The sequence below is a fragment of the Telmatherina bonti genome (assembly GCF_933228915.1).
Source record: "Telmatherina bonti genome assembly, chromosome: 7".
Classification (NCBI taxonomy): domain Eukaryota; kingdom Metazoa; phylum Chordata; class Actinopteri; order Atheriniformes; family Telmatherinidae; genus Telmatherina; species Telmatherina bonti.
This window is the reverse complement of record NC_136625.1, coordinates 34,271,199-34,293,818: the sequence shown is the minus strand read 5'-3', so window position 1 is coordinate 34,293,818 and position 22,620 is coordinate 34,271,199. Positions and strand designations below refer to the sequence as shown.

The following is a 22,620-nucleotide window of genomic DNA, read 5'->3' as shown; positions in this document are numbered from 1 at the left end:
GATCAGGAATCTCCATCTAAATGAGCCGTAGAGATGTCTGTTGTGCAGCTTCATGTGTTACTGTAACAAGTCTCATTACGTTTATCTGGTTCTCGTGCTGGAAACAAAACATTTGAGAGCTCTGTGTGTGCCTTAAATGTCCTCTTTGTACCTAAAGCAGGGACACGTTCACATACAGTCATTATGAACTGGTTGTTAATAAGATTCCTGTCAATAGTTAGGACATTATTCAGTATATTCATGTATCCTATAGCTTGTTCTGCATGCAGTGCATACAGTACCTGACATACAAGAGAAAAACATGGAATAAATGTGTGAAACAGATGCTTTTTATTCAAAACTCTATACTGAACATTCAACAAAATGCTTTTTCAGTTCACTTTATCTGGTAAATGAGATGCAAACTACAGAAATCCAAATGAAAATGTGAAATAAGGTACAAAAGTATCTGAGGGGAGATCGGACAGGTTAAGGCTGCTCCAGCGCGGCTCGGATCTGCAGAGATGCTTCTCTTAAATAACTGATCATATAAATACAGTAACCATACAAGAGGTGTGGATTAGTCTGAAGAGAGCGTCTAATCCTGCTTCATCAGTCCTCTTCATGGAGCTTACAGTCACACAGCTCCTTATAGATCCTTGTTCGAATCTTTGGTATGTCCTTCTGGGAAAACTGGAAAGGTTTTGACAGAGCGAGGCATCGGGAATACTGCAACAGACGAGGGTGGTGTGTGATGAGTGGGCAGGAGATGCAAACCAGACCCAGAGAAAGGAGGAAAACGGGACGTACCTCTAAGACAAAAACTCCACAGTCGTTCTCGTTGGTCTGCTGAGGGATTTTCTGTGAAAGAGACGAGAAGGAGACGCGGCATTAGATCTCATCTATGTGCCCCAGAACCGTACTGAAGTCCTGATCCTGCACCGTACTGAAGTCCTGATCCTGCACCGTACCCAAGTCCCGATCCTGCACCGTACCCAAGTCCCGATCCTGCACCGTACCCAAGTCCCGATCCTGCACCGTACCCAAGTCCCGATCCAGCACCGTACCCAAGTCCCGATCCTGCACCGTACCCAAGTCCCGATCCTGCACCGTACCCAAGTCCCGATCCTGCACCGTACCCAAGTCCCGATCCTGCACCGTACCCAAGTCCCGATCCTGCACCGTACCCAAGTCCCGATCCTGCACCGTACCCAAGTCCCGATCCTGCACCGTACCCAAGTCCCGATCCTGCACCGTACCCAAGTCCCGATCCTGCACCGTACCCAAGTCCCGATCCTGCACCGTACCCAAGTCCCGATCCTGCACCGTACCCAAGTCCCGATCCTGCACCGTACCGAAGTCCCGATCCTGCACCGTACCGAAGTCCTGATCCTGCACCGTACCGAAGTCCTGATCCTGCACCGTACCGAAGTCCTGATCCTGCCTGTATTTATGCTTCTTTCAGTGGATCTGAACCAGCAGTTCTCCAGACTTTCTGGAGTTTTTTCAAAGTTTTGCTTTGGTCATGAAAAACCCAGTTTAAATGCTTTTTTTCCTCTTAAAAACCAGCAACCTGGATACTGGATCCTCCCCAGTCACCGCATCGCATCACTTGTTCCAACATTACATCCACAAACATCTCTGAGATGATACTGATGCGCCGCATCAGCGTCATGAACGGTGTCGTCAGAAAAGTTTAGAGCAAACTGGGAAAGTTTGATGAACTGGTTCCCACAGAGATGTCCAGAAGAAATGGGAACAAATCCAGAAAAGACCTGAACCAGGACCTGAGAGATGCATCTGGACCTGAAGCTGATGACATGGTCTCCATGGAAACGTGGCTGTCCAGAAGCCACGTCTCATTGGCTGCCAGGCATTGTTGTAGCAGAGCATTCGCTGCAGAATGTGGGGGGGTCGATTTGGCACGAGCGCGCACGTGGAGCGCATTCACAACATGTTGGGTGTGCGGTTGGAGAGCGCGCCCGGCCAAATCGGCTTTCCTCTCTTCAGCTCGCTGGCTGCCAAACAGGAAGTAGAGGCTGAAGTTTGTCACATGACCGACATGAAGCAGCAGGTCTGATGGAGCGATGGATCCTCCCCAGAACCTGGACTGGGATCATCTGGACAGAACAAAGAGCAGCCAACCACGACTGCGTGACATCAGGAAAAGATGCTTCTCATACTGACTTCTGCGTGTTAAAACTTTTCCTTGATGAAAACATCTTGTCATGTTTTAGCCAACGACTTCAGAGCCTCTCCACGCGGCTGCAGCCGACTGGCAGCAGAGATTCGCCGCGTTTCTTCGGATGGTTGGCACCAAGGCCGGAATATCCTACGGGCATTATGGGAACGGGGGCCCACACCTTCTCAGGGCCCATGTGCGGGTCACGTAGGGCAAACCCCAGCAGTTCAGACATGAAACCAAAAAAGCCAGATAGTTACACCACAGTGTCTAGTGTATTACTATTGGTACCACTGGCTGAGAGATGTCAGAAATATCATTTTAAAATTCACAATTTCCACAATGTTATGATGTGGAACGGGGCCCCTGGAACACTCTGGGCCCAGGGCCCTGTGCAGCTTTAATCCAGCCCTGGTTGGCACATTGTCCTGCATGGTTTGCAGCGTTACCCGTGTTTGAAGCATGTTATCTTTCTTACAACCAAAACCCTTCCAAACAGCCGACATGCTTTTATTTTTTAGCCACAAGTTCTTCTGGATCCACAGGTCTGTCGCTGCTCTCATTACCTTCCACCATCACAACATTCACTTCACGCAGCAGCCAGAGGCGTCTGCATTGGGGGTGTCCCGTCGGTCCTGGAGGTTTTACGTGTGTTCTGCAGCACACCTGAGTCAGACTAGTGGCTCAACATGGACCTGCAGCACAGAAAACCACCTGCTGCAGCCTGTTCAATAAGGCGGGTTGGAAACATCTAAAACCTTCAGGATCGCAGCCTTCCAGGACCAGAGCTGGACACTCTTGGTCTACATGGAGCATCCAAGACAGTAAGAGAGCATTAGATGTCCCAAGTGATGCACACACACCCTGAATGCACAGCAGAGCGCATTCAACATGGAGACGGTGTACTGGGGTCAGGCAGGACTTGTGATGTGTGGATTCTGCTGCCTGATATCACACTAAATGTTCATTTTCAATATATTATGCAACCAACGTCCAACCGACAGCTCTGGAAAGTCCTTCAGGAACCTGGAAAACTTCTTCCTTCAGAAACGACGTCCACGACGTTCAGAGTCAATCAAACTCATCGTCTACCTTTCATACTGTATTTACTTTTCACGCCTGACAGAAAACAGCTGCACCTACTTCCTGTTGTCTCGGCATAAAATCAGGATGAATGTGTAACACATCACGTCTTTTCTCCAGCGGACCATGCAGTGTTACTTTTTAACCACAGGGGGGCAGCAAAGCGCTTCCCACGTCTCGTCTGCAGGGTTACAAACGCTGCAGCGTTTCACTTTGGAGCTGAAAATGTCCAGAATACGAGCACTTCAGCGGCGCATTTCTGCTCCCACGCTGGCAAATAAATGTGCCAAACTTACTTCGTCGTACGACACCGTCCAGCCATCTTGAAAAGCACTTTGCTGCTTCTGTTTCGCTTCTGTCATCACGTATTTCAGGATGTTCTGTTGGAAAGAAAATCGGCATAAAAAGTTCGTTTTTACAGATAAAAAGGCGAAACTCCGTGGGATTTATTTATTTTATTACCCTTGCAACTTTCAGGAGCGCATTCCCCTGCGAGTCGTACAGGCAGATCTTCCTACTGGGGATGTTGGCCGTCACTAGACACCAGTGGACCTCCAGGTGGATCGGCACCAGGAGAAGGTTCTTAGAAAACAAATCCACCTGCAGCAGAGAGGTGAAGTTCCTTAGTCGACATAAACCAGCGGCGTTTGTTCTGCAAGTTCTGTCGCTTTCTAACCTGCTTCGTCCATCGCTTCACGCCATCGTAGCCTTTGGTCATGAGCTGCCGGTGGAAGAAGCTGTTGAGAAAATGGACCTTAAAGAGAAAACAAAACTGTGATTCAGAAACGAAGAGCTGAGCGTGAGACATCTGCGTTTAAAAATCTGAATGGAAATTATATCCAGCATGAAGCACAACTAAATGATCAGGAAAGAAAAAAAAACAAAACACAATGAAATGTTTCCTTCTACTTGTTGCACTGGAGAAGACAAAGTTCCAACGTTTCTTCCAAGATGATGAAGACAAAGAATAAAAAAAGATCCGGATGAAGCAGAACCGTCTTCACCTTCGAGATTCAGTTCAAAACAAATGAAAGAAATAATGAAAAAAATAAAACAGAAAAGTAGGAGGTGGAAAATCGAATCGAAAAATCAAAAAATTTTTGCTTCACAATTCTAAAATCAATTATTTTGTTAAAAAACTAAACAAATCTCTCACCTAGAATAATCTGCAGAACCTTTATGTGTTTTTGATCTTTTTTAATAAACTTTCAAATAGCAACGCACCGATACCAGTATCCGTATCGGCTCAATACCAAGCGTGTGTACTCGTACTTGGTATTAATAAAAGAGTACCGATACCACAACCGATACTCGATACCACACTAGTCCATCCAGATGTGTTTGATGCTTCTGACGTGTTTTAAAAGAAATAAATGCCTTGAATTTTAAAATGTGACATTTGTTGTTCCACTATAACACTGATCCTCACTGTTAATTCAACAAGAGCCGAACTCAATATACTAAGACAAGAGGAGAGCTGCCACCCCCCCCCCCCCCCCCCCCCCCAAATAAACTGTGTTCCCACGCTACGTATCCTGCTACGTTGCCAAATCAGAAACATTCAGCTTTTCAGCAAGGAACGGTTATCCTACATATTACACGGAGTAATGGCGTTCTTATGCAACAGTATATGGTGAAAATACAATAATGCCTCCAGAATGTGGGCGTTTCTGTTTCATTATATATACGGAGCTACAGACGGAGCAGCTCTTTGGTGGAGTTCGGTGAAGCTGAAATCAGCCAAACCTGGCAACTCTGACAGGGTCAGTTAGGGCCGTTAGGACAGCAACGTTTCTGCAAGCAGCCTGCAGCTCTTGTTTGTGGAGAGAACTGCAGCGTTGAGGATCATTATGACTTGTTTAGATGCATTTCCAGAAAACCAGCAGCTGCTTCATGAGCCGCAAGTCAAGAGTCAGAGAACCGCATGGGATGAGGAAGACGGCATTAAAAGTTGGATCTTTGTTTCAAAACCACACATTTCTAGTTATATTTAGGTAAAATGTGACAAATAACAATAAATCTTGTTGAAATTGTTAGTTCTGTAATGTTATTATATTTGTATTGGTGAGGTAAGTTCAGGAAGGATGGGTCATTTAATACAACCTAATGAAATATCACACAGTTATAACAGCAATAATAACCATAATAATGTTCACATGAACAGGTTTGTTATCGGCAAATATTCACATTTCAGAAATCTGTATCGGATTGAAACTCCCAAAAAGCGGATCGGTGCATCCCTACTTTCAAATGACTTTTAAGCCTCTGAATAATAAGTTTCTACTCCTGAAAGAGCGTCGTTGTTAAACCATCCAAACAACCATGATTCATTCCAGAGCTTTAATCATGTAGAAGATTTTCTAATGAAGTCTAAATGCTGGAAACACACGACACAGGTTACCTTGTGATGGGAAGACTCCATGATCAGCTCTCCATACATGTTCATGACCTTCAGCAGAAACATACGGGTTAGATTTAACCCCAAAACTCAGGATTTATGACGAAGAGCATCATTATTTCTGCTGGACGGTCACCTGATCATTGAGCCAGTTCTGATCCGCCAGTGTGGACAGGTCTTCCAGTGTCAGTATGTGTTTCTTGTAGACCACCCGGAAAGTAGGGGGGGGCTTCTCTGTGAGCTCATTTCGGTATCTGACGACCTCCGAGAGGATGATGTTTTTCCTGCACACAAGCGTGAAAATGTGACTTTTCATATGAACATATGAACACAACTGTATACATAGTAAAAACTGGAATTTCCTCTTTATTTTTCTTCAGTCAGGTTTAAAAGGGTTTAAGGTTTAAATTTGTATAAATGCAAATTTTAATGTTAAGGTTTAAAAAAAAAAAAAACAAAAAAAAAAAACACTAAGAGTTTTTCCTGGAAGAAAATCATCACCACAGTGGGTTCCAGCCTTACCGATCACTGAAATCCCAGTTAAACTTCTTCTTCAGGTGTCCCAACACGTCGCTCTTGCGTAGCGGGATCAGACTTCCATACATCCTGTAGAAGTCGCTCAGAAATTCTACAGAAACACGAAATACTGTCACCTGAAAGAACTGTAAAATACAGACACATAAACCTGTCGTTCAGAGCCACTGGATGCTGTCAGGACTGAATGCCAACAGATTACATCCGCTGCACTTTTCATACCATCTGACATCACACGAATTCCTCTTTTCTCCCTGATTTCAGGAATTCAGCCGCATCCTGGCACTCTGTGGAAACCAAACCATGAAAATGAACCAACCTTGGATGTCCCTTGTCAGGCTGGCATCAGCCTGGAGGGATTCTGTGTTGGCACAGCCAACACTCTCATCAGCATCGCTGTCTGTAGACGGATTCTGGACTGGAGGAGCAGAACCGGGTTCTTCTGATGGAACGTCAACATCAAGCCTTTGTGTTCCCGGATCCTTAAACGGTTCCGTCTCTTCATGCTGCGGGGCTTTAACGGTGTGACAAAGTTTTTCATTGATTTCATTGCGCTGTAGCAACATCTCTGTGCTCTGAGGAGACACCGTGCACGTTGGAGTGGTTGGACTGACGCTGCCTGCAGCGACACTGCTGTCCACCACCTGCATGCAGCCACACCCAGCGAGTGATTCTGTAAGACTTTCAGATTCGCTCTGCTCAGGCACCCCATTATGCCCTCTACAGAATATTTCACCTGAATATTCAGGTGAAAGGAAGGCCGGCGGTCTTTCCTCTGAGTTGCTTTGTGTGTGGCAGTTTAAAACTTTGTTATGTTTCTGTGACTGTGTCTTTAGAGCAAGGGCAGAGCCGGAGCTGAACCAGCAGAGACGTCTTCTGCCTCTGAATATCCCATGACGACAGTTCTCTCTCTGCTTCCTCCACATCCACAACTGTAATTTACAAAACAAGCGTCTCTTGGCCCTCCTGGAAAGATGAGACACTCCCTTAACGGAAGACATGAATCGCCTCCTCCTCTTCAAGCATTTTGTGCTCCGCCACTGGCTCTGCGTTTGCTGCATCTTGCAGGGGTTTTATCAGTCTGAGCGGTGTGAGTCCAACATGCAGCCGTGACGTAGCTAGAGTTACCGTTTCTGTCTTTGTAACTTGGCCATAGTCCACAATATCCTGGTCCAGTTGACCCACAACTTAGCAGGACTTTCACTGCTTACTTCAGCCTTAGTTTGTCTACGTTCCTTGCAGGTGAAGTTGGCTGCAATTTAAAAAAAAACAACAAAAAAAAACTGTTTCATTAAGCACATCATACACATTTTATTTCACTTAAAAAACTTTTTTTTGCTCGTCATACTTCTTTCTTTCAATTGGGGGGAAAAAACAACACAGTAGCCCGACCATCACTCTGCTGCTATAATGTTCAAGAAGACAAGAAAATTATCAATAAAACCAATAAAAAAAGACAAAAAATTTATGGTGGATTAATTTTATTTAATTGAAAAAAAAAAAAATCGATTTGTTTTTTTTTTTTTTAACAAACATTTTTAAAATTGTGAAACAAAAAAATCCTGATTTTCGATTTTTTTTTCCCGCCCCTACAAATAATCATATTTAAAAGTGGCCTTCTGTTACCACTTTTTACCACTTAGCTGAATAATAAATAACAATACTCTGTAACAGCTGCCTTATGATGTATGAATTATTTATTTTCTGTGACATTACACCATGGTTGGATCATATAAGGTTTCTTTTCCTTAGTACAATTTAAAGCAAACATCTTCCCTACCACTTCATATGACTGCTTTATAACATTAAATGCATTCTAATAACTTAAAAATAAAAACAAAATATTGCATGCCAGCTTATTTGTGTCCATTACATGTCCCGCACATGAAAGCATGCTTCCACGTGCACGTGTTAACACGCATTATTGCTTGCATTTATAAAGGCTGTCAGAAAAGAGGTTTATGCACATAGTTTGGCTTCTTCAAGGCACGTGTTACCAAACGACCATTAGAAATTAGCCTCCAAGCTAAGTTTCCTGACACAACATGTTGTAGATGCTAGCTGTACATGCTTAATTCTTACCGTTACTGCCTCGTTTGCTTCAATAAAATATGCAAACAGAGCGAGCTCTTGTGTCGTCAAGGTTTCTCATTATAAGCCACTTGAAAAATAATTAATTTTTTACTTAAAACGCGTTATTAGACCTTCTAAACAAGTAGCAACGAGGAGCTAAGCCACTGCACATTGAGGGTCGCATGTGAAATGCGTCATCCGTTCACCAACCAATCAAATTCCACTTTCCTTTAAACTGACGTTTAAGCCGACTGACCATATATGGCATGGACGTATCTTCGTTTTGATCAATTAAATTGAATTGAATTGAATTGAATTGAATTGAATTGAATTGAATTGAATTAAATTAAATCAGATCAATTCAATTCAATTAAAATCAAATCAAATCAAATCAAATCAAATTAAATTAAATTAAATTAAATTAAATTAAATTAAATTAAATTAAATTAAATTAAATTAAGTTCAGTTCAGTTCAATTCATTTTAATTCAATAGTTTATTTATCTCAGAGGGAAATTGCAATCAATGATCCAATACCAAGTAAATGCAGGGCCACTCTTGCTGATACAAAGACCAGTGCCGTAATTTTTTGATAAATATTTTATATTATACGATTTGTATACTCTTTATAACTTCAGTTTGGTACAACAGAAAACAAAATTAAAAAAAAAAAAAAAAAACACTAGGTCACAGTTTGGTTCGTGCCTCCAGTACTCCAGGCAGAACTAAAGAAAAAAAGGAAAAGAAGAACAAGAAGAGAAGAAGGAGGAAGAAGAAGTTAGAGATACTGTTCTACATTTAACCATAAATCTCTGCTTTTGTGCCTCTGCTATTACAGCTGAGGTACCAGAGGTCAGAGCCCAGGGCACCCAGAAGATACAGTTTTCCTCAGGTGCTTATCCATTGTAACCGCGCCACCTGGTGGGTGGAGGCTGCCTCTCTGAGTTTATTAAAGGCAGGAAGTGTGAGGAGGTGCCAGGTGTTTTTGAGACTGGTGATGGGGTGAGCCTCATGTGGAGAGTGAGCTTGGTAAGCATTTGTTTTTAACTTGGATGGTTTTTTGCTTTTAGTAATATTTGAATGTGGTTACTTTTAATATCATTTCTGATATTGCAGTGTGGTCACACAAGATTTTAAAGAAGGTTCAACCTGTTTATGGCTTCGCTGTTGGGGGGCACCGACGTGGCAGGTGATTTCCATAATTTGAGTATTTTTAAATTGTGAAGTATTAAAACAGTTTGTATTCTGAAATGTTTCGTTAATTGTTTTTGTATTTGACAGTTGCTGAATGGTTTTTCGTCACTGTTTCCTGCTGTCCTAAGATTTTGGTTTTGGTTTTGTTATAGTAGTTAGTCCACCTGGCCTTGCAGGGCATACTGAATGGTATTGGATTATCAGCTGTGAGGTGGACTAACTATTTTTATCTTCATTTAATTTTTCGTTTTTTGGAGTACCCCCCAGATTTACCCGGTGGTCAAATAGGCCTAGATTTCCCCGGCTCCTGAACCCTGACTTCTGAGGGTTGGTCTTCCCGAGTGAGACTTGCTGATTGATGTGCTTTGTGGTGCCACGTTTGGTTTGTTCTTCAGGGTTCTGGGTATGCTGGGGTTATTTGGAAGTGTATGACCAGTCTGGGTTAAATTGAAATGGGATTTTCTCTTAAGTCTCTGTTAATAAAATTGCTTGTTTGTTTAAATACTGAGTTCTATGTTTGTTCTTACTTACTCATGTAACACCATGATCACCACGTCCAGTTGGTTGGCTACGTCCATTTAGTCAGTTAGAATCCAGACGTCCTGCAGGATCTAAACCCTCCCATTCTCCACCACCTGGGGAGGCATTTCTCACTGAGACATAGGGGTCTTATAGATGTTGCAGTAAAATTCTTACAGAAACTACTGCAGTAGTTTTATTCGACACAAGTTCTTACAATATTTTGCTGCATACTGATTCAAGGAGAGGCTCTAGCCTGTAACATGCTCTTTAAATCAACTTGAATGACCTGAATCATGACACTTCAGTCATGGAAGACTAAATAAAACATGGCAAGTTCTGTCAGACACGTAAAAAAGAAGGAAAAACTTCTGTATGTTGAATGGTTGCAAAATTAAAACATGACCTCAGTGTATTCAGCCCTGACAAAGGCAAATAAACGTATTTAATTCTAAAGTTTTAAATATAACATAAAATATGTTTAGGCCTTTACCAGGTCTTTAAATGCAGTTAATAAAACCTCAGAGGACAAAACAACAAATGGAGTATTATACTTTTTGTCATTTATTGAGCAAACATGAAGCCTAAATGCAAAAATGTGATTAAGTCAGACTTTCCATGAGTCATGTACTTTTAATCAAGTAACAGTTAAAATAAGGAGAAAAGATGTAAGAATAATCTGGAATCAACTGTTGTCTATAAATCTGGGAAGGATTTGAAGGTCTTTTCCAAACTATTTGGGATCCATCACGCAACAGACAGAAAATTCACATGTGGAAAACCTTTAAGACAGCAGCCAATCTTTTCAGGAGTGGACAAGTTCAGCCTAAGGTCAAACTGTGTCATGTCAAAAAAAGTGCAAAACTACATGTACAGGCCTCAGTTGTGACGTTGAATGTCACATTTCATGACAAGACAATTAGGAAAAAGATGGATAGCAGTAGAAATCCTCTTCTCTTTAAGAAAAACATTGCAGCATAGTTTATGTAATAAAACTGCATCTGAAACAAGTGATATTTGGTCATAATGCATTTGTAGAAAGAGCACATACACACCTCTAACTATTCTAGACTTAAATATAAAGCCATCTGACAGCTAAAGCTTGGCTCAAACTGGATTATGCAACAGGACAATGATCCCAAACACAGCAGCAAATCTACAACAGAAGCAGAACAGAATCATCCAGTCAAAGTCCAGACCTCAACCTTAAGAGAGCTGGGGACAAACAAATCCCTTCAAACGTCAATGAACTGACGCAAAGTTTGAGGAAAAGTGGGCCAAAGTTATTTCCAAACAATGTGAGAGACTGATAGCAATCAGACAAAGTAATTGTATCAAGATATGGCTACTAACGGTTGTAAAAGCTGCTGAATCATAGGATGGACTCTGATTATCACACACTGCTTCTGGATTCTGGCTTACATTTAGTGAAATACATTCTGACATGGTGTTGCATGATGCTAAAATTGCTTTATTTTTAGATTTCAAAAGATTTTCTAAAACTGTCCTTGTAGAACTGGCTGTACTAAAAAGTAAATCTGCATATCGTGTTAAATTTGTACTTCAGATTATGTCATTTTACATTCAGATGCATAAAGCATAATTATAGATCATTTTAATTAATTGAAGTTGAAGATTTTTTTTTACAGTTTTACAAGTTTTATGTGAGCTATTAAGCTCTTTTATATGAGAAAAGGAAATTTCCTGGAAATATAATCTCATCCACGTCTCTGTTTGCAGCCTGTTCCTGACCTGGAGTGACACTCATGAATTGTGCAGATGGTTTAGTACAAAACAAACATGTTAGGAGCAGCAGTGAGTGTCTGTCCCTCAGAAATGACCACCCCACACTCTCCCCATTGACAAAACAACCTCTTTCAGAGGAGCCATAGAGCAAGTCCCTAAATCCCAGCTGGAAGTCAGGCCTGGGCTTTGTAGCTCCACTGGGTCTGACGTCTGTGGAGGGAGACAGCTGGTTATACAAAAATGACTGTTTGAACGTGACACTGTCGGTTAAATTGCATGACATTACATAAACATTCACACTAGCTCAATTACGATCTTTAAAACACTGATAACAGTCGCAGACGCGGCACCGGCCCCCAGTTGGGGACACTGGAGCGGTCACGAAGCGCTTCAACCAATCAGAGGCGTCCCGCCAAGGTGTTAAAATAAAGACGTAGAGCCGTTAGTTGCGAAAGCCTTCGGCAGAAGAAGAAGAAAAAGAAGAAGAATAATAAGAAGAAGTTAACTTGGGACGAAGGTAGTAGCGTTTTCCTTTATTGTTGTGTTTTGCCCAACTCTTAGGGGTCAGGATATGAACATAGATGAGCTAAATAAGCTGTTAAAGTAACATGCTAGCTTACTTTTTTCTTCTTTTACTGATTAACTTGGCTGTAAATCATTTAAAGTTAAGTACATTAAATTTGATATGATTATATTGTGATTTCAGACATAGTAATGGCAAATTTTAAAAAGTATCTTTTTTTTTTTTTAAAGATCTCTGAAGTTTGGTATCCTGAGTTTGCCATTTTCAACATTCTCATTTTTTTCAATTATTGATTGCATTAATTTATTAGAAATAGTAGTATTGCCCACATTTTTATTTTTATATTGATGAAGGGGCTTGAACCAGCAATGCGCAGACTTCTTATATAGCATGGGACATCCTTTGCAATTTCAAAAGAAGTTTGGCTTCAACTTTGGGGGAAAAAAAAGCATTTAGTTCTCATTTAAGAATCTTGGCATTTTTTTTAAATTCCCTTGGAACAATACAAAAAATAATCATGAATTATTTCTACTTTGGTAAATGGCTGAGATAATTGTTAATAAAATAGTAATAATAGTTAAATGAACTTTAAACAGAAATTAAGTAACATTTGCTTACTTTAGGCATGAAAGCAGTAGATACAGCTCAGTCATGGTTATTTAACAAATTAAAAATGATAAGAACGATAAATCCTCCAATGAATTTGATGTTTTTTATTTATTTATTTTGACTTCAAGCCAGAAATGAAGAACTTCACAATTGTCTAGCTTGTGTTCTGTGGGGAGGTCTCTGCAGACTTATCTTCATGTTTTCTGGTATTGTAGAACTGAACAAGTCAGTTTAGATTTTTCCTTCAATTCAATGTGTCTTAAATCCCCTGAAGACCTCAGTAATAAAGACATACTGAAGACCTTTATGGTTTCAAAGAATAAAATTTTAAAAAGTTAAAACCCCACCCTGAATCTTGTTGCTTTATTATACATTATACATTTATACAATTATAAATTATACATTTATTATACATTTAAAACAAACTTGAAAATAAGAAAAAACACTGACAAGCACTGGTTTGAGGTGAACGCCAGACTTTGTCTCCATTTGTTTTGGCCATACTCCTGTTCCAGAGTGCAGCCCACATGTGATGCGCAAGCCAGGAGGGGTGGTCGTGATGTTTAACTTGGCTCTGTTTTCATGTAAAGTACAGGATAAATACACCCTAGACAGCACCGGCTCTGCTTCTTCTTCATATCTGCTCAACGGCTCTGGGTCTGCGTTTCGTCTCACGCTGAAATGAATCTCCTTGGCATTACTTTGCTTCTGGGATTGGTGGTCGGGACCTGGGCTCAGCTCAACATTCTGCAACCTCCCTGCGACTCCCCCGAGGCAGAAGAAGCTGCCATGGTGGCTCAGGATTACCTCAATGCTCAACACACTCATTTCTACAAGTATGCACTGAACAGAATCGAAGACATCAAGGTCTATAAGATGGTGAGTCAGTAGATGTTTTATTACAATTGGAAACCGCTTTCTTCCTGTCTTTATGCAAAACTAAAAATGCTTGCAGTTACATGGTGAATTCCTGAATATTATTGTTTAGGTCGATGGAGACACTTTTGTCCTGGAAGTTGACTTGTTGGAGACAGACTGTCACGTGTTGGACCCCACTCCTGTTGCTAACTGCACAGTCAGGCCCAAACATCTGACGGTGAGACTGCACACCATCCTTACATCCATTCCAGCATTTACTGTTTGAACTGACTCTCTGTCCTGGTGCAGGCGATAGAAGGAGAATGTGACGTGGTGCTAAAGAGGGTCGATGGTGCTCTGACTGTCACAGCATTCAAGTGTAAAACAGAAGGTAAAAAATTCACATGGTTTCACTCAGTGTGTAAAAGATTTCATTTGCATACAAGTCTGTTTTCTTGAATGATAGAATCAACAGAGGACATCTGTCTTGGTTGTCCCACTCTGCTCCCCTTAAACCACACAATGGCGCTGGACTTTGTCCAGGCCTCCCTGACCAAGCTCAACAACAGGACTGAAAATATGACGTTCACTCTTCTGGAGGTTGGACGAATGTCTTCACAGGTGGGTTGGAGCAAATTAATGTATGCTTTTACCAGATGTCACACCCCCAAATTCATCCATATGCATTTGTTTTAAATATCTTCAGATTGTGGCTGGTGGGGCTAAATACGCTGCAGAATATGTCGTCATTGAGGCCAATTGCATCAACGATACCTGCATGGCCCTGAATGACACCATGGCTGTAAGTCAATATTCACCCTAAAACACGGTCTTTGTTCCAGTGAAAATGAGGTGAATGCTTTTCTCCAACAGGCGCGTGGAATTTGTTCTGCTGAAGGTTTGAGCATTGACCCCACAGTGGACTGCAGGATGTTTTCCTCTCTGGTAAAGTGCTCGATAGAACTTCTCATTTCAGATTTAAATATCTTAATGGAGAACTAAACATTTTCTTGTATTGCAGGTTCCCCTTGTAGACGCCAACGGCACCGCCGCTGCAGAGCCAATCTTGCCACCACTACTTCACGTCCACTTGGGCAGTTTGTCACCCAAGCACGGTCTGAGACACCACAAACTGACAGCTCTGCACAACCCTCAGCTGAGCGGCCTTTTGTCTGCGGAATCGGCAGAGTCAGCCGAAGTTGTACCAGTCGCTCCGGCTGGGACGGCTGCAGCAACTGCTCCAGCAACTGCTGCACTCGCTGATCCCGCTCCAAATGCTGCAGATATGTCCTTGTCTTCAGATAGTTCCGCCAGCAAAGAGATTCTCATCTCCCTGAAGAGGAGAGACGTACCTGCTGCCATAGTTGATGTTCCAGTAGCTCCAATGGTTCCAGTTGCTCTGGTACCAGTGTGTCCAGGAAGGGTCAGGTTTTTCTAAGTGTTCAGGTCCCAAAGACTCAACTTCCAAAGACTCCAAAAGTCCAAAGACTCTGTAATAACTGATGCAGGAGTATGTGTTGTATGCAGATGTAAAGCCAGTACACTTAAATCAAGACAATGCAAAGTCTGAAATCTTTAAAGACTTGTATCTGATGCTGAATAAAGGTCAAAGTAAATCACACATTTTTCCTTTAATTTTTTGGGAAGGGTGGGAATTAAAACATTACAACTCATGACCCGACAGAACTTTTTGGGTTTAATAAGGACACGACTTTTGTGCAGTGCTGTTTGTCACATGTGTTGACTCACGCAAGTGACAAGCTTGTGAACCCACTGACTTAATACAGCAGTTCCATGCATCAATGGGACTGCAGTGTGGTCAGATTAAAGTTTGTATTTACACAAACAAGGTCAATGTTCAGGAAGTAACAGTTCATGGTCAAGCAATGAAAGAAAGCCATTCAAAAAGCTACGCGACAACAAATACTAGAGTACACCCACATGTGTCCTCAATTACGCATACAAGCCAGGCTTATTCACCTAAAAGTTATTTCTATCAACAGATTAAAAAGCTGATGCAGATAGTTTTCTTGGGTATTTATACAAAAGGAAAAGTCCCAAAAGAATATGGCTAGTCTGAATTGTTTAATCACAATAAAGGCAACTCATTCCTTCTTCTGATTTCCAGGTTCTGTAGAGAGGGGTTGGTTCTTTCCTGCAAGAGACCCATTGCACACATTAGTCCAAGACTTTAGCTTTATAAAACAAAAAAAAGTTTAAACATTAACGTACCATTTGCTGGCTGGTCAGCCATAGAGCTTCACTGTGGAAACACCTTTCCAGGAACATGAGGTGGAAACTTTTGGCTGGAGCTTTTGAGTGGCAAGGATTTCCAGGGGTCTTCCAAAGACTTAATGGCTTCAGGCTTTAAATGCTCAGCACTGGGAGATTTCTCAGGGGGCAAATGTATTTGAGGTTCGTTTAAGGAAGGGGATAATGGTGGGAAACCTGGCTCATCAAGCCTCTGCACATAGGTGATGTCAGCAGGGAAGGGATTGAATGTTCCCTCGCCCAGCCACTTGAGCTGCTGGCCTTTTTCCTGCAAGAGCTCAAGATTCAGAGGATTATTATAACCCTGTCTAAAGTTTAAGGTTTCAGAGTTTGTGCTATGAACCAGGTCTTTGAAGGGGACTAGGGAATCAATGAATCTGTTCTGCTCCCTGCCTGGAGGACCGTGCTGTAGCAGTACATAACTCTGTGGTGCAAACTGAGAACCCAGACTCTGTTCAGGTTTGGTGGAGTTCTTTGAGTCCCTCTCAGATGGCTGAACTTTTGAGTTGTTGGGTGCTAGAGAGTCATTTTGAATGGGCACTGGATCATCTTGAGGCATGTAGGACGAAGAGAATTGAGCAATCTCACGCTTAAAGCCACTTAATTCATCATTAAAGGACGGCTGCTCATTTCCTACAGGTTTGTTGCGTGGCTCTGCTGAACGGGGAGAAAATTGCTTGACAGACATAAAATTAGGCTTGAAGGGATTATTCCCACCAAAAAGGCTGTTTTGTTTGGGATTCTGAATGTTGTATGGCTCAAATGGCTTATCACTGGAAACCCATAGTTTAGAGGGGTCACTGGAACCTGTAGATTGGCCTTGTTGCAGATCCATGTTCTGAGGCAGATATGACCAATGGGGATATAGTGAATCTGTTGGAAAGTAAGGGTAAACTAGTACTTGAGGATTTTCAGTACTGCTGGGACTACTTCCAGGTAGTACAGCAGGGTTGCCATCTGGTGGCTGGCCATGTGCTTGCCTTTTATCTGCAACTGTGAGGAGCTGAGGTGAAGTTTGTGCAGAGACACCAGCTCCTGAAGCTTGCCTTGTTACATCTCCAAGCTGAGGGGAGGAGGAATATTTCAAACTGTTGCCAAGCTCTGCATATGCCACTGCAGAAAGGGGTAGACCTGGATAAAACTGAGCTGAATCTTTACCCTCATATCCAGCAGGAAAAATATGGAGATGCTGATGAAAAGCAATTTGTATGCAGCAGTTACCAAATCCAGACGGACAGAAATGAGGGCAATAAAGAGGTTGTCCATGTGTGGAAATTCCAGCATTTCCAGTTTGTGAGCCAGGAGACTCTGGTTGTTTGGGGTCAGCCCCGAGAGCAGTAACCTGTTGCATGGAGGTAGAAGAGGGCATAGTTAAATAGTGGGGCTGCTGCAAGTAGTAAAACTGGCTAGAGGGATAGCCCATCTGGCCATGTGGAGGTTTAATAATGGACATCTGTGAGCTTTGCCTCGAGTGTCCCCTGGAAGATCCATCACTTGCTCCAGTACCTGGTGCCTTGGGTGGTTGACAAGGCCCATAAAATAGTCTTTGCATATTTTCAGTTGATGGCTTTTGATCTGCAGGGGGCTTACTTGGTAGCTGATTTTGAGCCATCATCTGAGCATACAGACACATTTGTTGGTCCCACTGGTTAAGAGGGCCTTCAGGAAGAGAAACAGCAGGTTTTGAAGAATGATCTCCAGGCTTTGGTTGGGGGGGAGGTGGCTGTTGTACTTGGCTCTGTGTAACAAGTGGTGGTGACTGAGGACCAACTGTAGGCTTTACAGCTGGTTTTGGTTTAGGGTACATATAAGGATAAAACAGCTTGTACATTTGGCCATAGGGAGATTCTGGCTGCTGTGGTTGAGTGGGCTTTGACGGTATTTGTACACCAGGTTTTTGCTGGACTTGGCCAGGAGGGGTTTCAGGCAGTAATCGCCTAGAAGTATCAGGTTTTGTGACTGGCTTTGGTTGGGTGAATATTGGGTAGAAGGGTTGATACACAGGGCTCTGAGGAGGTCCAGGCTTTGACTGAGGAACACTAGCAGGTTTTGTTACTGGCTTTGGTTGGGTGAATATTGGGTAGAAGGGCTGGTACACAGGGCTCTGAGGAGGTCCAGGCTTTGCTTGCTGAGGACCATCACTAGGTTTTGTCACAGGCCTTGATTGGGTATAGAGTGGGTAGAATGGTTGGTACATGTGGCCCTGAGTGGAACCAGAGTGTGATTGCTGAGGAACGCCAGCAGGTTTCAAGGCTGGCCTTGGTGGGGCATACAGTGGGTAGAAGGGCTTGTACATGTGGCCCTGAGTGGCTCCAGGCTGTTGGGGCTGAGAAACCCCAGTGGGTTTTGAGGCTGGTCCCTGTTGGGGGTAGATAAGGTAGAAAGGCTGGTACATGTCACCTCGTGGGTTTTCAGGTAGTGTAGGTTTTTCTGGTAATCTTTCAAGACACAGTTGTTGAAGCTTGGGGTCTTGATATGTCTGTGCACACAGTAATCGAAGTTGTGTCTGGTCTTGAACTGTAGACTGGCCTCCAGAGGGTTGGGCAGGTTTCTGAGAAAACCCAGGTGGGAGGTTAAATGGATTTCTAAGCAAAGGCTCTTCATATTTACCTGGGGATTTAGTCACTGCTGGCTGTGCAGGGAGTTGTGGTTTGCCTGCAGTCTGAATAATTTGAGGTGCAGGTGTTGGATTTATTTGCTGCGAAGTAGGCAGACTGCCTGGTCTTGCAAGGTTTGGGAGAACAAAACTTTGGAATGTAGAATAAGGAAACCCAGGATAATGAATATCCTTTGGTGCCTGAGCAGGTTTGCTGGGAATCTGTGGGATCTGAGGAAACATCGGAATCTGGTGGACAGTTTTCTCAGGAAGACTGCCTGAAGTAGAATGTGATGAATACAACCACTTTGTTGGCATTTCGGTTTGTGATTGAAGAACCTTTGATGGGTCTTTTGAGGATTGAGGATTGACTGGCAACAACTGTGGACATGAAATTTTTGTCTCGCTTTCTGCAGCCAGTTCAAGGGTGTACAATCCATTCTGCAGACAAATACCAGTTAATTAGAATTTTTCTTAACAAAAAGCATCGTATGGGAAGTAATTTGGACTGTACCTTCTTCTGCAGGCAGGGAGAATAGTGCACAGATATGACCACACCTTCAGGATGTTCCACAATGCCAAACATGCATCTTTGTGTAGCTATTAACAGCGGCTCCCAGTGTCCATTCACTGTAAATACGCTAATAAAAATAAGTCATATTGTCCATCTTAAAACAATTGGAAGGCAAACAGTGTAAGTTCTGACCACCAGCTAAAGGTTAAAATTATTCAAGTCTTAAATTAAACAAGCATTACAATAAATTAGTGGTACTTAATTCAATCATACAAGGTTTGCAATCCAGCAGGTTTTCCATGTATCCGGGCTCTAACAGCTGACTCAAATTAATGGATCATTGTGCATAACCTGATAGGATCCACTTAAATTTTATTTAGATGTGTTGAAGCATAAATAAATGAATGGAAAACCTGCTGGACGTGGTAGAAACAATTGAGCATCCCTGCAATTGAGTAAAAAAAGACCCTTGATAGAAAATGAAGTGCCTACATCAGAAACTAATAATCCCAGTCTCCAGCAATCAATCCATCATTCCACTTATTGCAGTTCAGGGTCATGGGGAAAGTATAGCGTAGTTAGCAAGCGAGAGGAAAGGTCGCCAATGGCCAACACAGGATCATCAATCTTATACTTGAGAGATCAAGCACTACTTTTTGAAATTAGAAAACCTACAAATACAATCCTCAAAGAGTCAGATATTCAACTTTCAGGTCAATTTTACAGAAAGTGTAGGACATTTACATATAATCACACAATGTAATTCCATAATATAGAACTATCTGGCATGAAAGTGAACAGTGGTGGGTTCACCACAACATAAATCATCAATATGTTCTGTATTAAGGGCCTTCTTTGATTATGTGAAGAGATGAACAGCATGATGAAGACTTGATACAAGTTGTCAGGGAAGCAGAACCTTTAGTTGTAGGCTTTTGGTTCAGACACCTTTCTGGACTTGTAGTTAAGCATTTTCTTAGAGAACAGCATGTTTAATACTTAAACACTGGAAAGTTGTGTGTAGGTGCACGATCACCACACAAGAAGCCCAACATTTAACTTTTTGAATAGTGTTAACCATTTAATATCAAAATGTAATTCACTCAAGTTTAATTTCATTTAATTTTAAATCATGACTGCCATGGAAATGCCAAGTTCAGGCTGTTGAGTCATTGAGTAAACTGGTTAACTTGTGTATTCTAGATGTTTCTGTGCTTATGTTCTTAACTTTCAAATACACACACACACACACACAAAGCATTGAGACAGCCTCTTTTCGCTTACAATACTTTTGTGCTCAGGAGTTCCCTCATTGCCATCATTCTGACATGACAAAAACAGCATGCAGTAATCAGCTGTCATTGTCCTCGAGTTGCATGGAGTCTGAACTGCAGGTGAAAAGCAAAAACTTACCATTTACTTTTATTCTAGAAGCAGAGTTGGTCCAGTCTGTTTTCACAACCATGCCCTCAGCATGGCAGGTGACCATTGGAGGGCTTGAAGACACGTGCCTCATCACCGGACAGGACATCCTTACAGGTAAACCCCACCAACGTAGTGGGAGAACAAAGCTGTCCTCCTACAGCATGGGAGAAAAATACCGTTAGACAAAAACAGTACTGTATGCATGCTGAAGATGTACAGTGTTCAGAACAAGGTGCCCCACCTCAAGCATAACAAAGCAGCCGTCATATGGTGCAGTTAAGATTAATTCTCTTCGAGATGACCTGATGGAGTAACCGCAACTTGATGGCAACTTGGACAGAGACAGTGGGGACAAGTGACCTGAAAAATTAAGTCATAGGGTTAAAAACAACACGGAAACAATGTGCATCATTTGTGTACGGTTACCTCTGTCCACAAAGAGGAGGGATGCAGGTGTAGAGGTAGCATCCTGAACAAGAAGCTTCATTGAGGTCCCTGTGCATTCAACTCTTGGATCCAGTTTAAGAACATGTTGTATGGCTGCAATGTCCGACTTTGACCCATCACCTTGTCCACCAAGTTCTTTGTTCTGCCACCAGCCTATTGGAAAAACAAGTTTTTTTAAACTCATTTAAGCAACTGTGTAGAAAATAAACCATCCTAGGCAATGATTACAGTTCTATTGGTGTTGTGCACGCATGCTCAGCAGTACCCACCCATGTCTGCTTGGTAATCCGAATCATCATCCAGCATGCCGTTTGTGGAATTGGTTCCATTGAGCTTAGCATCCTGCTCCCAGATTTGTCCAATCAAGAGTCTTCCATGGTGCTGTTGGCTTTGACTCTCAGCTTGACTGTGCGTATGCATTGATTCCCCTTTTAATTCATCCAGCGCCTTTAGCCTGGTCAGAGTTGTGCAGTGGTAATGTGATGTCACAAACAATAAAAGTGCTAAACAAAGTGAAATTATACTGCCCCCGCTCGCTCTACACGCCATTAGAGCAAAGAAAAAGCACTGCACACAGACAACTAGCCTCAGCAGTGTACCACGAAAGCTGAAAACTGTTCCCAGTGGGTAGGTTTAAACCTGAGTAGCCTAACTCCAGTCCTAATTATGGCTAATCACACCTGACTCCAGCAGGTGCTGACAATTGTGCTGTTAAGGGCAGGCTGAGAGCTAACATGGCTGCACAAGATGGGTGTTTTATGCTGCAAAAGCTCTTCTTAATTCTTCTTGGAAAACTGGAAGACAAACCTTATTTGCTGTGTCCATTCCTGTTTTACTAAAGAGTTTTAAAATTCATTTATTGGTTGTAAAAGTTTTCTAGAAAAGGCTGGAAACTGCTGTGTAAACTGGAAGAAAGTAGCATTAGCATTTAACCCTCAAAAGGGAGAAATTAACCTCGAATGATGCCACATCCTGAACATTTTCATTGTAAATAAAACTTTTAATGTAACTCCTGCATGTTAAGTGTTCAACCACGGAAAAGATCACGTGTTTATCAGACTAAAGGATGAAAAATGAAACATTTTTATACAATGAAAAGCTTGTTTCATTAAAAACCCAGTTTCTGCCTCTTTCAGACTAACAATCTATGTGATATTTATGCCACACGAACTATTAAACACAATAAAATCTACATTATATATATATATATATATATATATATATATATATATACTTATATATATATATATATATATATATATATATATATATATATATATATATATATATACGTGTATATATACACACATATATATATATGTATATATATATATATATATATACATATATATATATATATATATATATATATATATATATATATATATATATATATATATATATATATGTATATATATACATATATATATATATATAGACAGATAAATGTTTAGGTGTTGCCCAGCGCTGTGGTGTTTTCAGAGCAGTAAGGATCAGCTGAGATTTAAACTCCCAGGAATTTGAAGGTCTGTACCCTCTCCACACATTGACGTACAGGGGGGTGGGGGTGGCATGATAAAGATAAAATAAAATGCACAGCTGTTATTGCCGTGGTTTCCCACCAAGAAGGTTGCTGGTTCGAGCCTCGGCTGGTGGCAGGTGTCTGTGGG

General features: G+C 41.9%; 2 protein-coding genes across 3 annotated transcripts; one reads left to right on the top strand and one right to left on the bottom strand.

Moving 5' to 3' along the window:
• Positions 1 to 441: 441 nt before the first annotated feature.
• Positions 442 to 8,378, bottom strand: LOC306758650 (sentrin-specific protease 5-like). 2 transcript variants are annotated; one of them, XM_079243990.1, is made up of 10 exons: positions 8,259 to 8,378; positions 6,496 to 7,428; positions 6,165 to 6,270; positions 5,779 to 5,926; positions 5,646 to 5,693; positions 3,921 to 3,998; positions 3,707 to 3,844; positions 3,541 to 3,624; positions 790 to 840; positions 442 to 708 (listed from the first exon to the last, which is right to left on the bottom strand). In XM_079243990.1, exons 2-10 carry the CDS (start codon positions 7,235 to 7,237, stop codon positions 592 to 594), a joined length of 1,512 nt encoding a protein of 503 aa, XP_079100116.1. In that variant the 5' UTR covers positions 7,238 to 7,428; positions 8,259 to 8,378; the 3' UTR covers positions 442 to 591. The 2 variants fall into 2 exon arrangements, with proteins under 2 accessions (XP_079100116.1, XP_079100115.1); XM_079243989.1 differs by having other exon boundaries at positions 442 to 840.
• A 5,142-nt stretch (positions 8,379 to 13,520) lies between these two features.
• LOC306757879 (alpha-2-HS-glycoprotein-like) lies at positions 13,521 to 15,135 on the top strand (the record flags this gene model as incomplete). The annotated part of the gene is made up of 7 exons (XM_079243052.1): positions 13,521 to 13,718; positions 13,828 to 13,935; positions 14,007 to 14,088; positions 14,164 to 14,318; positions 14,404 to 14,499; positions 14,571 to 14,642; positions 14,719 to 15,135. 7 exons carry the CDS (start codon positions 13,521 to 13,523, stop codon positions 15,133 to 15,135), a joined length of 1,128 nt encoding a protein of 375 aa, XP_079099178.1.
• Between the last annotated feature and the right edge of the window lie 7,485 nt (positions 15,136 to 22,620).

What these genes read in the sequence shown, in the direction of transcription:
- LOC306758650 (XM_079243989.1), bottom strand. Translation starts at nt 7,237, where the DNA reads ATGCAGCAAACGCAGAGCCAGTGGCGGAGCACAAAATGCTTGAAGAGG. An exon ending in AACTGGGATTTCAGTGATCG is followed by an intron (nt 5,927 to 6,164) that starts GTAAGGCTGGAA and finishes GCTTGTGTGCAG; the next exon opens with GAAAAACATCATCCTCTCGG. An exon ending in TGGAGTCTTCCCATCACAAG is followed by an intron (nt 3,999 to 5,645) that starts GTAACCTGTGTC and finishes TTTCTCTTTAAG; the next exon opens with GTCCATTTTCTCAACAGCTT.